Source organism: Condylura cristata, unplaced genomic scaffold, assembly GCF_000260355.1.
Source record: "Condylura cristata isolate star-nosed mole 26May11 unplaced genomic scaffold, ConCri1.0 scaffold00027, whole genome shotgun sequence".
Classification (NCBI taxonomy): Eukaryota; Metazoa; Chordata; class Mammalia; order Eulipotyphla; family Talpidae; genus Condylura; species Condylura cristata.
Genome location: NW_004567128.1, coordinates 28,528,960 through 28,545,996, shown reverse-complemented (window position 1 = coordinate 28,545,996; position 17,037 = coordinate 28,528,960). Strand labels below are relative to the sequence as shown.

The window sequence follows — 17,037 nt, the reverse complement described above, 5'->3', positions numbered from 1 at the left end:
CAAACCAAGCTGGCTTAGACATGAGCTAGAGCTTGTCCAAAGTGGTAGTCAGCCCCACTCCAAAGGAATCCAAGGCAGTGTTAGGAGTGGAGCTAGATGGATGTGGGGTCTCTGCACAGCTTTCCCATTTGTATAACTCTGTCAATCAAACCAGAAATTTGAGGGAAGCCAGAGTTGGAGACCAGGATTCAGAATACAGAATTAGACAAAGCATTGAAACAAAACTTGAGTTGTATGGCTGGTGTTCAGTGGAAACAGCAAGTCATTGGCAGGGCAAAAAGTGAAGGGAGACTGTGGAGAAATTGGGCTAGAGAAGTTACCTGAAATTAGATGATGTCTTGAATGTCAGGCCCCAAACCCTGGCATTGTCCCTAAAATCTATGGGCAGCATGGGAGAGGTTTGAGCAGGGTAGTGATATAGTTAACTTTGCATTTTAAATAGATGCTCTGACGGATGTGCTGAAAACAGAAGGGAGGGGGAAGAGAATAGAGATGCTAAAATTGGCAGGCCTTAGCCTTAGCCAGGGGAGGTGGCAGAGGAGATGGTGAGAAGTGAGAGGATTCCAGAGATGTGTAGGAGGTAAAATGAACCATTTATTGGGCCCTGTGCTAAGAGCATTACAGTGATTATCTTGTTTAATCAGTGCAACAATCTTGTAGGTACCATTTAAAACCATCTTATATGTCCAAAGTCATAAAGGAATGAATATTGGAGGAGGGATTCAAATTCCAGCAAATTGAATGCCAAAGCCCATATTCTTCCCAATAAGGCAAAAACTGAAGTATCCATTACACATGTGTATGAACTTGAGTACCTGCGTTTGTGCATGCAAGACTATGGAGGAATACAGGGAAACTGAACAAGGGGTCAGAAAAAAGACAAAATTAGCAGGCAAACTAAATCCAAGACATACAGTGAGGGAGGGGAGGGAGAGGGGTCAAAACAGGGAGGAAAGAGCACAAGAAACTATGGTGGTGGTTCACCAACAATGTGGTGGTGGGGATTTTATGGGGATTACACCTGTGGGGAGATATCAAACATTGTACAAGAAGGAACAACAGTGTTAAATATATATGTATGTATGTATGTGTATACGTATGTATGTATGTATGTATCGGCCCTCCCTGGTGGCACAGTGGGTTAAAGCACAGCACTAAAAAGCTAAACCACTTCAGCATGAGTTCGATCCCCACCTCGGGAGGTGACCACATGGCACAGCAGACCTCTCCTGACCTGTCTGCTGCTCCCCTCAGCGGTGTACTTTGTCTGTCTGTCTGTTCTGCTCCCCACTCTGTCTCTGGGGAATCCTCTCACCACCCCTGCACCTCTGGACTTTACCCCAGTTATGTACACATAAATAAATAAATATTTTACATATATATAGTCTACATTCAGATGATTCTAGCATTTCCCTTCCCTCTGGGGATAACCAGTGTTATCAGGTATCTTTTCTTCATGCATAAGGTACAGCACTGATAAATTAGCACAGTGGTTAAGAGTAACAGATGCGGGCCCTCCCTGGTGGTGCAGTGGGTTAAAGCACAGCACTAAGAAACAAAAGCCACTTCAGCATGAGTTCGATCCCCGCCCCAGAGGTGACTCACATGGTGCAGCAGACCTCTCCTGACCCGCCTGCTGCTCCCCTCAGCAGTGTACTTTGTCAGTCGGCCTGTTCTGCTCCCCACTCTGTCTCTGGTGAATCCTCTCACCGCTCCTGTACCTCTGGCCTGTACCCCAGCTCTGTATACATAAATAAATAAATCTTAAAAAAAAAGAGTAACAGATGCTAGAACCAGACTTACTAGGTTCAAATCCTAGTTCTACCACTTACCATGACCATAAGGTCATGTGATCTAATGAAAATTCTTTCACCTCTCTGTACCTTTTTCAGCTTTAAGATAATAGCAGTGGTGTCTACCTCATAGGATTGTTTTGAGGGTTTAAAAGAGTGATATATGTAAAGTTCTCGGAACAATTATTTGACACAAAACTGCCATAATGTAAAAAGTTAACTTTTCTCTGGCACATCTTAAAACAACTAGCAACAACAAGGATGTGGAGAAAAAGGAATGAACTCTCCCACACTGCTGCTGGGAATGCAAACTAGTAAAACCACTGTGGAAAACTGCTTGGAGGTCCCTCAAACTGCTAAGCATGGAGCTTCCCTATGACCCAGCAATCCCACTCCTAGGTATCTACCCAAAAGACACAAAAACACTGATTCAAAAAGATACCTGCACCCCCATGTTTATTGCTGCTTTATTTACAATTGGAAAAACATGGAAGCAGCCTAAATGCCCAAAAGTAGATGACTGGATTAAAAAGATGTGGGACATATATACAATGGAATATTACTCAGCAACCAAAAAAGAGGTTTCTCTTTTGCAGCAACTTGGATGGAGCTGGAAAAGATCATGCTTAGTGAGATAAGCCAGAAAGAGAAAGAAAAATACCGGATGGTTTCACTCATAGCAGGAGTATAATGGACCAGGCGGAAAATAACAAAAATAATGAGCAACCATATACCAGAGACATTTTGTGGGTTGGAGTGGGGAATGGGATCAAAAACGGGGTGGGGGGAGGGAAATGCATGGGATTATGGTGATGGTACATGGGTGACTTGGTGATGGGAAACCCGCGGGGATTACAATTGAGATGGAAAAAAAATGTACAAAATGATGTAAAAATAAACTTTTGTAATAAAAAAAAGAATTACAAAAAAAAAGGAAAAATACCAGATGGCTTTGCTCAAAGCAGGAGTATAAAGGACCAAGGGAGAAAATAATAATAATAATGAACAACTATATACCAGAGACATTTTATGGGGATGGAGTGAGGATGCGATAAAAAATGGGGGTGGGGGTGTGCACTGGACTATGGTGATGGCACATGGGTGATTTGGTGATGGGAAGCCCACGGGGATTTATAACTGAGATGGAAAAAGGCACAAAATGATGTAAAACATAAACTATTATATTATTTTTTAAAGATTTATTTATTTATGAATACAGAGCTGGGGTACGGGCCAGAGGTGCAGGGGCAATGAAAGGATTCACCAGAGACAGAGTGGGGAGCAGAACAGACCGACTTATGAAGTACACTGCTGAGCGGGCGGGTCAGGAGAGGTCTGCTGCGCCATGTGGGTCACCTGCAGGGCGGGGATCAAACTCATGCTGAAGTGGCTTTAGCTTCTTAGTGCTGTGCTTTAATCTGCTGTGACACCAGGGAGGGCCTCTATTATATTGCTTTTTTAAAAAGCAGCAGTGACAAGACAGGGAGAGAAACACAAAATAAAAACAGTATTTTGTTTTTGAAAAAAAAAAGTTAGCTATTCTCTCTATAATTGTGATATAATCCTTTCCTTCTCTTCATTCACAATTCCCACAGAGTTTGGCATCTTTTATTTCTTACTTAACCCAATATAGCAGTGGTTATCCCATATCTCCATATCATTACAGACAGCTGCATAGCACTCCATTTTTTGGCTGTATCAGTTTATTTAAAGAAGCTGCCAGTAATGAGTTTTTAGGGAGGATCCACTCTTTATTATAAACAGCACTGTCGTTTATCAACAGGCTATCTGGAAGGTTAATCACCAGAAGTGTAAATGCTGAACCAAACAGGATATGAATTTGCTTTTTACTAGATTTTACCATATTGCCCTCTACCAAGGTTATACTAACATAACTTCCATTGGCAATGAATGAGAATACCTGTTTCTGGCCAACCTACCAATTTTGAACATTATCAAACTTTTTTATATTCACCACTCTCAAAGATGAAAAACTACCTAACTAGTAGGCACTTATTTTAGTCTGAGTGAGGTTGAGCATCTTAGGTTCCAACTATCACGATTCAATGGATTTTGCAACATGGCAATCTCCATGACTTCTTTGGGCCTGGTCTTAGCAGCAGAGAGCAAGAGAAGGTTGAGGAATAAATATAGAGAGTTGAATTCAGCAAGAATTTGACTAAAAGGAACAGAGAACTAGGAAAAACTGTTAAGAGAGAGAAGAGAGTTTTTAAAGTGTACGTAAAATGCAGACAAGAAACCCTTAAGACATTGGACTAAAGAGACTAAAGCTTTAACTGCAGGAACTTTGCGCACTGCCAACTACTAGCTGGGAGACCCTGTGCAAGTCACTTAACCTCTCTGGGGTCTTTATCCTTATTTGTAAAAATGGGACTGAGTACCACATAGTGCTGTTGTAAGGATCAAATGAGTGAATACATTCAGCAAACTCGGTGAAAGGTCTGGCAGAATTGTCACGCCATATGATGCAGCCGTCTAGCAGTTCTGAGAGAAAACGATCTTCCTCGACCACTCTCATTGCCAGTACTGGGCCGGAATGGCGACCGGAGAGCCTCCGGCACTGTCCTCTGTGCGCAGGCGCGCTCAGCAAGGGAGGTGGGGGGGGCGAGAGGCGGAGCTGCAGCCTCTGGGCTGTTCCAACGATCGTACGCCACCCCCGCCGCGCCCCGCGCCCGCCCTTGCTAGCAGGCGCCTCCCGCCCCCCGCATTGCTGATGCTGCTGCTGGCAGACATGGACGTGGTGAATCAGGTACGCGTTCCAGCACCGCGGACAGAGCCCGCCGCTGCCCTGCCGCCCCGCCTAGGTCACAGTGGCCCGCCGACTGTGAGAGGTGGTGGTCAAGGTTCTGGTAGTGGACACCCTGTCCCCGGTGCTGGGGCTGGGGTCTGCGGCAGGCGAGGGGAGGAAGGGGGAGATGGAGAAAAGGATTGCGCCCTTTGCCGCAGCGAGGGCCATCCTCACTGCCGCAGCAGAGGCCACCAGAAGCCTAGTTCAATACAGGCACCCGGAGGGGAGGACTAGGGGTCTTGGAACTGGGGTGCGGGCAAGGGGGAGAGGAGAGGAGAGTGGTAGGAAGGTGGGGGGTGCTGCGGCTGAGCTAGGAAATAGAGCGACAGAAGGCATGAGGGCGGGGGTGGGAGGTGGGGGGGGGAGGAATGGCACCTGCTCCTCCCAAACAGAGAGGGTACCCTGGTGGACGACCACCCCTTCCCCCAGAGCAGACTAAAGGGAATAGTCCGGTTTTGCCTTTCCAAAACCGCTAGTCTCCCCCCAGCACATATCCATTGAAGTAATGTCCCAGCCCTCCCCCACCTTAATCAGCCCAGACCCTCTCTGCCTTCTCACTCTTCTTCCCCATCTCAGAGCCTCACCCCCTCTCTAACCAGTACCAACTCCTCCCTGTCCTCATCACCTTAGACCCCCCACTACCACCATCTGACTCACCTTTACCGCTGTAGACCCCTCCCCCACCCTAGCCAGCCCAATCCCTCCCTGTTATGACTCACCTTCACCACTCAGACCCCCTCCCCCACCTAATGAACCCCGACTCTTTTCTCATTCTCTCAACCCGACCCCTAACTAGTCGTGGCTCCATCCTCACCTTCCCTAACTAGTCGTGCCTCCATCCTCATTTTCCTCACCTCTGACACCCTCTGCCATCTGACTCACCATCTCCCCAGACCTCTGCAGCAGTCCTGAACCCCAAGGGTCTTCTCTCAGAGACCCTGTCTGTGTTCACACCTTCCACTAAATGTCACTTTCTCCTTCTCACCTCTTCTCCGAACTGAACTAACGTCACTCCTTCTCGGAGGTCACATGCCCTATCCCTAGGGGTCATCGCCTGCCAGCCTTGCCCCTTGCCTTCCTCTCCATCCTTAACAACCCCACCCCACCCCCACCATTTTTCTCCTCAGTTGGTGGCTGGGGGTCAGTTCCGGGTGGTCAAGGAGCCCCTCGGCTTCGTGAAGGTGCTGCAATGGGTGAGTGTGGCCTGGACAGTGGGGAGAGGGTGGCAGGGCAATGGGTTCTGGAAGAACAAGGATGGACCCAGAGTGGAGATCAAGGAATGGATGGTTGAGTGGGGTCAGAATGGACTGGGGGAATTGGGTTCCAAGATAAAGTCCCTGGGGGGTTGGTGCTAGAGAATGACTGGACTGTGATGTGACGTCACGTAAGGTCGAGGGTGCCCATGTTGTGAAATGGAAGACTAGTGAATTCCTATCTGCTCTCCTGAGGTGAGAGATGGGCAAGGGAGGTGGAGTCTGAAGCCCATTGCTGGGGGAGAAGGTGCAAAGCCAAAAAACCCAGAGACAGTGAAGGTGACAGAGAGAATGAACGTGGGAATGATGGGAAGAAATGGACATATCAAGAAAAAGACATAGAAATGAAAGAGAGAAGATAGAAAGAGACAAAGAAAAGGAAGCCAGAGAAAAATGCACAGAGATCAGAGATGCAAAGAAGTAGACATAGGAGCAGAGACAGAAAAAATGGGCTGGGGGTAGAATAAGAGACACAAGAAAGACAGAAAGAGAGGCTCGAGGGACACAGCAAGGCCAGCATCGAGGCAGAGTGAGAGAGAGTAGACAGAGAGCCCAGAGAAACAGTCTTACATTCACACAGAGAAGCAGGAAAGGGGGACGGAAAGAGATGCCTATACTAAAGAGACAGAGGAGCAGAGATACCGCGAGACAAGCAGACACCTGAGAAAGACACATAGAAAAACAGGGACAGTGAGAAATAGAGATGTAGAAAACAAGAGACAGAAAGAAATACGGAGATAGACTTAGAAATAGAGAGGCTGGGACTGGAGTTGGGGGGCGAGGTACTCATCATTGAGCTGTAGACACAGAGACACTGGGAGAGAGACTGAGATAGCCACACCCCTATAATCAGCTTGTCCTTGGACCCGATGAGCCCTGATTAGAGGGTGGGGGTGGGGACCGTCCATCTGCTGCTGCCTGTGCTGGCCCCTATCTGTCCGGAGAAGTGCCCCCCCTCCCATGTGCACAGGGGCTCACTGTGATCATCCGTGCTGCCCAAGGTCTTTGCCATCTTCGCCTTTGCCACATGCGGCAGTTACAGTGGAGAGCTCCAGCTGAGCGTGGAGTGTGCCAACAAGACCAAGAGTGACCTCAACATCAAGGTCGAATTCGAGTACCCCTTCAGGTGTGCCCTCACCCTAGCCTTCCCCTGGGATCCCAACCGACCTGGGAGGGGGCGGGAGGCTGGGTGGGATCGCCAACACCTCCTCCCCTGCAGCTCCTGCCCAGCCCTCACCTCAGACAACCACACCCATTCAGGTCACTGCGCATGCACCGAGCACCTACCTGGTGCCTGGCACTGCTCTGGACCTTCTAGGACGTGGGTGAGCTAGTCAGGCAAAGACTGCTACCTTCTGACTATGTCCTGGTTCAGGGGGAGGTGGGGAAGAGGCAGAAATGGCAATACACAAGATTCAAACGTAAAAGGTATGACTTATATGTATATATAGCCTTAACACAGTAGGTGCTCAATTAATGTTAGCCAATATTATTATTTTATCTACTCGTTATTATTACTATTTACTTCCCTTTCACTTATTCCATACCCTTTTTTTTTTTTTTTTGAGAGAGAATCTACTCTATGCCAAGTACTGCTCAAAGCGCTGGGGACCTAACAGTGAACACAGGCTAAGCTTCTGCCCTCACGGAGCCAATATTGTAACAAGTAAATAGATTAATAAAAAGAATAATTGCAGCTCATACGGGCTTTTATGATAAAGAATAATGAGGGGGTTGCTGCTTAGCCATAGGGAATGATTAAACTCAATTAAACAATTCTGATATTAATTGAGCTCATACTGTGTGTCGGGATTGGGCATGGTGCCTGGTGCTAGGAACAAGACAGTGAGCACAGGCAAGGTCACTGCCCTCATGGAGCTGCTTGCCTCCTTGGGGCAGGGTGGAGGTGGGTAGGGGACAGAGACACAAAGACACAATCTCAAGAGAGGCTTCTGAGTCTCCTTCGATGCTTGGACAGATCATATAACTACTCTGGGTCTCAATCTCCTCATCTATGGAAGGGAATGCTACTACTCAACTCATGGGGTTATTATACGTATTAAATGAGTTAATACCTGTAAAGTGCTTAACACAGCACCAGGCACACAAAAAGTGCTCATGAGTGTTTGTTAAAATGAGTAAAATAGGTTTAAGGGTTCAAGAGAGAGGTCAGGGATGGAGTTGGAGATGAGGGATTTGGGGCTACTGAGAGTAAATGTGGGCTTGAGAGATCATCTAGGGTAGAGTGAACGGAGCAACATCAGGGAGAGTGAAAAGAATATCTCCAAGCAAATTATGCAAAGAAAAGGGAAGCAGGAAGGCAGCCAGGGACCCAGCAGTTCACAGATGCCAGGGAAGAAGGTCTGGGGAAGAAGAGGGAGTTGGCAGCCCAGGTACAGCTCCAGGCAGTCCCTTTAGAACCCACAAACTGCAAAACTCTGCTGTGGACCCCCCTCAACACTTCCCATACCTAGGACCCGGGGTTCTAAGGAGCTGTCCTTTATCCACAAGTCTCCCAGGAAAAAAAGTATTTGCCTTGGATTCCCCCTAAGCAACCCTTGATGCCTGATACCCCCACACGGACTCCTCATACCCCTTGAATACTCTGCTCCCAATCCATCCCACTAGAAACGCAAAAGTTCAAATTCTAGCTTCATCATTTATCAACTGTGCGACCCTGGGCAAGTAACTTAACCCTCCTAAGCCTCTGTTTGTTCATCTGTAAAATGGGTATTCTCAAATGTCTGCCTTTGAGAATTTGGGGGGAGGGTCATTAAATGAGACAAGTATGTGTTTACTAAGTGAGCAGTGAATATAAACCCCTTCCCTCAGGATCTTTGCTACACAAGAGCCCCACTTCTCAGCCTCAGGATCCTGTCCCCCCATCTGAGGCCAAATCTCTGGGATCCCACCTATGTCTTTGTTCCCAAATATATTTGCTCCCTGTAGCCTTTCCTCCAACCCACCACAGGCAAGGTCTTAGCCAGCTACCTATCCAGTCTGCCCTTCCCCCATCACATACACATATCCTGTTCCAGATCCCTCTACCCACAGACAGACGGACAGACAGACAGACAGACAGACAGACAATCTTGTTGTCAGTCTCCTCTTATTTTGTAGTCTCCGGATTGGCCTCCGCTATGCATACATATTTTTTTTTCTCTCTGGGGCCTAAGGAAGAATGAACATGATATAGGGGGCAAGCACAGGGTTCAGATACCAACTCTGCCATTTCCCCAAAAGCTGTGACCTTAGGCAAGGTAATGCATTTCACTGAATCTCTATTTTTGCCACTTGATTTAGTAAACACTTATTGAGCACCACTTAGGTGAGAGCACTGTTTCAGACCCTCGGGATACAGCAACGAACAAAATAAAGGGAGAGTCCCTGTCTTCTTGTAGTTACTGCGACAATCAAAATAAAAAATACATGGTGTGTCAGATGGAGATTCCTGCGACTGGGGAAAAAGTGGAGAAAGGAAGGGGGCTAAGGCATGGTGGGAGGGGATGGTTTGATTTCATTTTGTTTATTATTTTTTAAGATTTCATTTTAAATAGTGAGGTCAGGGAAGGTCTCACCTCCCTCAGAAGGCTTGAAGGAGGTGAAGGGAGTAAAACATGAAGTTATCTAGCAGAGCGCTCCAGTGCTAGAGTGCTCAGGTGGCTGGCATGCTCTCTAGATCTCCAAGAGGCCAAAGTGACCGAGTTAGAGTGAGGGGTGAGTAACCCTTATCTCACCAGGATGCAGTGAGCAATCAATGAAATGCGACCAGTACACAGTAGGTGCTCTGTGAATGATTACATCCTCCTCTTCCTGGGACCTGGTCAGAATCTGGGGGCCCGTGACTAGGTACAGGGCAGGGTGAGGGGTTGGGTGAATCTTAGGATCCAAGCCACACCTGCCTGTCTCTCTCCTCAGGCTGCACCAAGTGTACTTTGATGCGCCTACCTGCCGAGAGGGCACCACCAAAATCTTCCTGGTAGGGGACTACTCCTCATCAGCCGAATTCTTTGTCACCGTGGCTGTGTTTGCCTTCCTCTACTCCATGGGGGCTCTAGCCACCTACATCTTCCTGCAGAACAAGTACCGAGAGAACAACAAAGGGCCCATGATGGTGAGCTCCCTCGGCCACTCCAATGCAGGGATGGGAGGACACAGTCAAGTCCACAGGCCACACCAAATCCCAGGCAGGCCCACATGCCAGCCACCACCCTATCAGCACATGTTACTGCTGTTGCCGCTGCTCTAAGTATCGGGACACAAGACAGAGTGACACACACAGAGCCCACACAGAATCCTAGACAGGCCTACACCCAGAAACCTGCCACCTCTCACACAACCACACAGTCTAGATCAAAGACAGGAGCACCCAGAGGTTCACTGAAATAGTCGTGCTGCTTATCATCATGCCACACAGATACACCGATTCCTATACAGCTGTACTCATACAAACTCAACCCAGGCACAAATACCCACATTCAGCTGAAGGCAGAAAGACACACTACTTTCTACAGAGTCAGAAACCATTCCACAGAGTTCCCCACATCCCATAATCACACCTCTACATCTTCTGTGTCACATCCACAGCTCCAAGCTAGGGAGACCACCTTCAAGTGAAAGTGTTGGGACCTTCAGAGCCAAAAAGGCAGGGGAGAAACACAACTCTTGGGGGACCCCTCCCCCAGAAAGCCTATGATCTGAGAAGGGCCCATAGTCCACTCAGTGACACATTTCCTGATCCCTGCCCACCCTAGGACTTTCTGGCCACGGCAGTGTTCGCCTTCATGTGGCTGGTTAGCTCATCGGCGTGGGCCAAGGGGCTGTCAGATGTGAAGATGGCCACAGACCCAGAGAACATTATCAAGGAGATGGCTGTTTGTCGCCAGACAGGGAACACGTGCAAGGAGCTGAGGGACCCTGTGACCTCTGGCCTCAACACTTCAGTGGTAAGCCTTGAGAGGTTGGCTGTCGTGCTGTAACAGCACGACTATAAGGGGGCTGGGAAATTGACCGTAGGGCAGGAGGAATGGTGGAAGGAGAGAATGAGAATTCAGAGGAAACCCAAGAGGGTTCTCTGGAAGAGGCATGCCAACCACAGAACCATGAAGGATGAGATAGCAATTGTGACCACTGTGACACCACAGGCTGCTCCAAGAAGGGATCAGTTAGGTTTGGGAGACTTTGATCGCAGTCCCAGTCTAGTCATGGAGGAATCTCTGGCAACTCAGTAACCCCCTTGGGACCTGTTTCCTCAGGTGCAAAATGAAAAGAGTAACTTGAAATTTTTCCTGCATGGGCGCCCCCTACTGGCTCAAGACTGCACTGTCTAAAATCAAATCCCAGCTCTCCCATCTACAAACTATGACCTGAAACTAGTTACTCAGCCTCTCAGACCTCACTTTGAACGTGTAGATGGAAAACTAGTAATAGATTCTACTACAAAGATGAGTATTCAGTGAAGTAATAACATAGGACGTGCGTAAAAAAGAACCTGACACTGGAAACGCTTATATAGTGTTACAGATGCTGAGATTCCGACTCTTGCTGACTGTGAGACTTGGTCAACTTTGCCTTTCTGGGTCTGTTTCCTCACCTGTAAAGTGGGGATATTACTTCCTATCACCAAATGGGATTACATTGTACATAGTTATATAAATCCCATATTTGCTTAATGTAAAAACATATTTATTCACATAGTGCATGTGTATATTACATGCATTTGTATATACACATGTTTATATGCATTAGTGGCATATCTACATATTTAATAAAATTGATGCTTACCATTTTACTATTTATTACAAATTTAGATTGGCTATTTTTATATATGTATAAACGTGTACAGGTAGTGTGTATGTGTGCAAATATATATACAGTTATGTGATACCATATACCTCAATATCCTGAGGAATCTGGATTCTAGCACGTCCCAACACTAGGTGATTTTCCTGTATACTGACTTTCAAGTGCCAGGGCAGAGTTTCGGTTTCAGAAACCACCACTCTCCGGAAACCTGTGGATCCATGTCTAACGTGCCCGACTTCACATTCCCCAGGGCGGCCAAAGCAATGAGCGCGGGATAGCCAGTCGCTGTCTCCCTGCAGGTGTTCGGCTTCCTGAACCTGGTACTCTGGGTTGGCAACCTGTGGTTCGTGTTCAAAGAGACCGGCTGGGCTGCCCCATTCCTGCGCGCGCCTCCCGGCGCCCCGGAGAAGCAACCGGCCCCCGGGGACGCCTACGGCGAGGCGGGCTATGGGCAGGGCCCAGGCGGGTACGGACCCCAGGACTCCTACGGGCCTCAGGGAGGCTACCAGCCAGACTACGGGCAGCCTGCCGGCGGCGGTGGCGGTGGCTACGGGCCTCAGGGTGACTACGGGCAGCAAGGATACGGCCCTCAGGGTGCGCCCACCTCCTTCTCCAATCAGATGTAATCTGGTGAGTGGTGGACGGATGGTGTGGCCAAGGAGGGTACACGAAAGGAGACGGGCGGGTCAATGAACCAGTACGATTCAGGATTAAATGGTTTGTAGGACGCTTGTTAGACTAGTAAGGCTGGGAGTTGGAAAGAGCCAATAGAGAGGTGGAGCTCCAGGCTGGGCAAAAATCTAGCCAATAAATGAAGAGAATGAGAGCGGTGCTTGAAGATGGGCAGAATAAAGAACCAATAAGAGAGAGGTGGAAGTGCCACTGGTGGATGGGGGAGCCAGGGAGGGAGGAGAGAGGCTGGATGTTGGGGTTCAAGTAGTGGAGAATCTGAGGAGCACTGGAGTCAGGAAAAAAGGAGGTGATTCTGAGAAGTGAGTGATAAGCCAATAGATTATGATACGGGCAATAGATGCTGGTGAAGGTAAAACGGTTTGTGTCATGAATGCCACTCCAGAAGGTGGTGATAGATTTGCTGCCTTCGTAACCCTATGTTTGAGAGATTTCAAAGAAGGAAAAGAGGCAGAACTGAGGCATGGCGCAGACTTGCTGACCTTCTTACAGGGCCTTAACAATTAGTACTATTTTCCTCACATGTGAGGGAGGAGAAAGGGAGAAAAGGCAAGAGAATGGCTTAAGAGCAGAAAGAGGAAGTGGCTACACGTGGTTGGAGTCGTTTATGGCGCTTGGCCAGGATGGAAAGTGCAGAGAGGAGTTCACTAGGCATCCCAAATTGAATGTATTCAAGAAAAAATACCCTGTTGATTCTACCTTCAAATATATAACCACTTCTCACCAGACTGTGTTAAAATCCTAAATCAGGCCACCCTCTTCATGCCCTCAAAGCTCTGCCCATGCTCCCACCTCAATTAAAAGCCAAAGCCTTCACTGTGTCCCACAGGTCCTACACAAACTACTCCAACTCTCACTCCTCTGACCTCTCACCTACCACTCCCCACCCCATCACCCTGCTACTCTGCTATAGCCCCACTGGCCTCCTGGTATGCCAAGCACAATCAAACATCAGGACCTTGGGACTTGCTTTCCCCTTGGGGTCCACACACACACTGATAACCTCACCTGCAGCTCCTTTTCATCCTTTGGGTCACTTAATTCAGTGAGCTCTCTCTGACTACCCTGTCTTAAAACAAGTCCCCTTATGTCTCTCATATTGCCCTATACTTTTCTTTATCAAAATCTGTAATTATTATTTATATGTTTGTTTATTGTCTCTTCCACTAGATTTGGGGTATGTAAGCATGACTTAGTCATGCTGTACACATATCTATTAAAGCATGGCTAATGTTAAGAAATACTTATTGAGAAAATAATAGAAACAACATAGCAGAAGACCGTTTGCTCTCATTTTACTCCTCTCTGCTCCAAATCTTCCCATAATATACACCTCATCAAGAATCAAAGCTGAGATCCACATAACCTAGTCCACAAGGCTCTATGTGACCCTGTTACCTACCTTTCTGACATCACCTGCTACTACCACTCCCCCCTGCTCACTCCACTAGAGCCCCACCAACGTCCTGGCTCTTCCTAAAACATACCAGACATGGGCCCACCACAGGACCTTTGCACTGGCTTTGCTAATTGCAAGCTCTGTGACCTGAAACTAGTTATTGGAATGCTCTTCCAGTGTGGGACAGCTATTCCCCCTTCCCTCCTCTATCTGTATGGCTCATTCCCTCACCTCCTTACACCTTTACTCCAGTATCACTTCTTCAGTGACAGCAACTGTCCACCCAACTTAGTACAGCAATCGTCCCCTACTAGCACTCCTGATCCCTTCACCCTGATTCACATTTTGTTTTCCATTTCATTTTTTATCACCTTATGTCATATAGATAGCTCACTTATACATTATGGTCATTATATGAATTCTGTCTCCTCTGCCATAATGCAGACTCCACAAAGATAGGGATCTTCGTTTTGCTCAACATTTAGCTTATCACCAATGGCTAGAATAGTGCCCAGTAATGGTTATTGGGGGGGGTATTAGGGGAAGGAGAACCATTATTACTTCCATACTGCCCAGAAGGGACAGCTGGGATGGAGCCAACTCCAGGACTATGAGTACAGGAAAAAGTCATGCCAGGCAGAGCCAGGATGGAGGCATCGCAGCCCAGCCTTCCCTAGGAACACCTGTGTCTGGAACCCCTCTCTTTTCTGTGTCTTTGTCTCCACAGGTCAGTGCAGCCCGGGAGGACCCCATGGGTGGGCAAGAGCTCAGGAGAAGGCCTGCCCTCCCTTACCACCCCTACACCCCAGGTCTCCACCCCTCAAGCCAGGAGACCCCTACCTGTCTTTGCTGTTTATATATATATATATATATATTATATAAATATCTATTTATCTGTCTGAGCCCTGCCCCCATTCCATTCCCCTCATGCACTAGGGGCCAATCTTGAGTGGGCCCCTCTCTTACCCCTACCCCTTTCCCTGCATCCCTTGGCCCCTCTCTATTCTCTGTGCCCTGAAGTTGGGAGACTCTGAAAGGGGGACAGGTTGGGGACAGGCTTCAGCTGTGTGGGGAGGGTGGGCGTGACTTCACACTCTCTCCCCTCTTTCCCTTCTCTCCTTCCAAATCTTGCCTTGATTCCTCTAGCAATGCCTGAACAGGACCATTAGGGGAAAGTCAACCCTGAGGTAGGGAGAAAGACAGAGATTGAAGGGCCCAAGTTGGTCTTGGCTAGGAGCTCTGGAGTGGAGGGAACTCTTAAGCTGGGGTTGGGTTCCGGACATACTGGATCTAGAGTCTAAAGACAGCGGTGCCCCAGAGCATTCTGGCGTGGGGCTTAGGAAGAGGATAAGGGCGTGGTCCAAAAGGGGGCGGAGCTTAGCGTGAGGCAACGGGTGGACCCCAGAGAGGGCAGGGTTTGGAACAGGACAGGGGTTCTGTGGAAGGGGTGTGACTTGGGGCCTGGGCACTGGGCTTGAAATAATGCTGAGGGTGTGGTTCTAGAAGGGATGGGGATAGAACTAGTCAGTGGGTGAAGCTCCAGAGGGAGTGGGTCTTGGATTGGGACATAGTCTACCGAAGGGTGCGGCTTGGAACATCCAAGAGGCTGAGTTTGATTTTAAAGCAGGCAGATCTTGTGTGAGATCAAGAAGTAGGATTCTGGAATGGGCCAAGCTTGACTGAGGTCGCGGTCAGGGTTCCAGATGGGGCAGGGCTTGTAGTCCGTTGTATATGATGGTTTCAAAAGGGGCAGCCCCTTCTTCCATGGGGCAATGAAAAAATGTTTTGAAAGAGAACAGGTTTGGCAGTGGGAGTGGGCAGGTTTGCCTAGGGGCTGTGAGGTGAGGCTTCTTGGGGATGAGAGAGATATCCCTAGCCAAGGCTGGGGACTGAGGTGGCCTGGGAAGAGTGTGACTTGGAGGATAGAGGTGGTGTCCAGAGAGAAAGGCCTACACACATACACCCATGCCCCCCTCCAGATGGGATAATTAGGTAATTAGTTGACAGAGCCAACAGGCGTGTGGGGCCTCTCCCCCTTTCCCTGCCTCTTCCTTCCCTCCCTACCCCACCCATCCTGGGGTGGCTGGAGGCCCGGTCTGGAGCCCCTATCCTGTACCCTCTGCTGTGTCTGTGCCGTTGGTAGTGCCTGTGATCGTGTGTTGCCATTTGTCTGGCTGTGGCCCCTTCCCCTCCCCTCCAGACCCCCACCCTTTCCCAAGCCCTTTGGTATTGTTTGAAGACTCCCTCCCCAAGGAAGAACAAATATGATTAATTCTCCTCCCCTAAATAAACTCCTCAACCACCTAGTCCACCCGGCTCTGGCTTCACAGTGTGTGTTTTTTTTTGGGGGGGTAGGGGGACAAAAAGAGAGACAGTTCCACCCGCTACCTGCTGACCACCATTCAGCTCACCCCACTATTTGAGGTTCCTTCAACAGTGTTTTGCGGAGCTGTAGCCTCTGGGAAGCCTCACCTGCAGGTCATTCTAAATCACACTGAGTGCCCCCACTACTGGCCACCAAATGCTGTCTTTCTGGGGCTCAATTCCATTTCTGGCCCTTTAGCCATACCTCTCTCCCTGTTTCTTGTGGAACCATGTCCCCCAAACCCTAAGAAGTTCAAAAATGACCTTCATACTTCACAGGAAGACTTCCCTTTGCACCCCTGACCCTGCTGTCTGCACTTCCTCGCCTCAGCCCCAAATGGAGAACGGACTGGCTAGACGCAAGGCCAGGCGCCTGGGCGCCAGGTTATTAGTTCATTCATCCATCCCCTTTGACCACTCCCAGTCTCCTCCCTGGGGCGAGGATGGGCGGGAAGTGACAGGGATGTGCGTAATGGGGTGGGGTAGGAGGGGGGAGGTTCTGGGCGCCCACGATGAAAGGGCAGTCTGGCCGCCGCCGCCACCACCACCGTGCCTAATTAGAGACCCCGCCAGGCGCCCAGGTTCTGACTACAGGCCGGGGAGCCCCCTCCTCCCAGCCCCGAGGCACAGCGAAGCCTAACTGCGCGAAGAGACTCCCAGCTCTGGGACTAAGTTCCAAGAAGGGATTTCTAACTGGAGAGAGGAGGGCTGTAGGATCTATTTGTGAGAATTTAGGGGGTCATAACAGCTGGACCTGTAGGGCTGAAGAGAAAAAGGGGAAGCGGGCTTTGGAACCAGCTCTGTGACTTTAACCTCCTCCTCAGTGAAATTCAACAATAGTTCTCTGCTGGGAGCGAGGATGCATCAGCTGGTGCAGCGATGCGGCTGGGGGCCATTCCTGCATCGTTTATCAGAAGAAAAGAG

General features: G+C 48.8%; 1 protein-coding gene across 1 annotated transcript; it reads left to right on the top strand.

Annotated features, from left to right (window-relative positions):
• Positions 1-4,467: 4,467 nt before the first annotated feature.
• Positions 4,468-16,065, top strand: SYP (synaptophysin). The gene is made up of 7 exons (XM_004690033.2): positions 4,468-4,563; positions 5,730-5,795; positions 6,857-6,981; positions 9,774-9,969; positions 10,610-10,801; positions 11,960-12,290; positions 14,477-16,065. The coding sequence occupies exons 1-6, from the start codon at positions 4,528-4,530 to the stop codon at positions 12,284-12,286; spliced, it is 942 nt and encodes a 313-aa protein (XP_004690090.1). The 5' UTR covers positions 4,468-4,527; the 3' UTR covers positions 12,287-12,290; positions 14,477-16,065.
• The last annotated feature ends 972 nt before the right edge of the window (positions 16,066-17,037 follow it).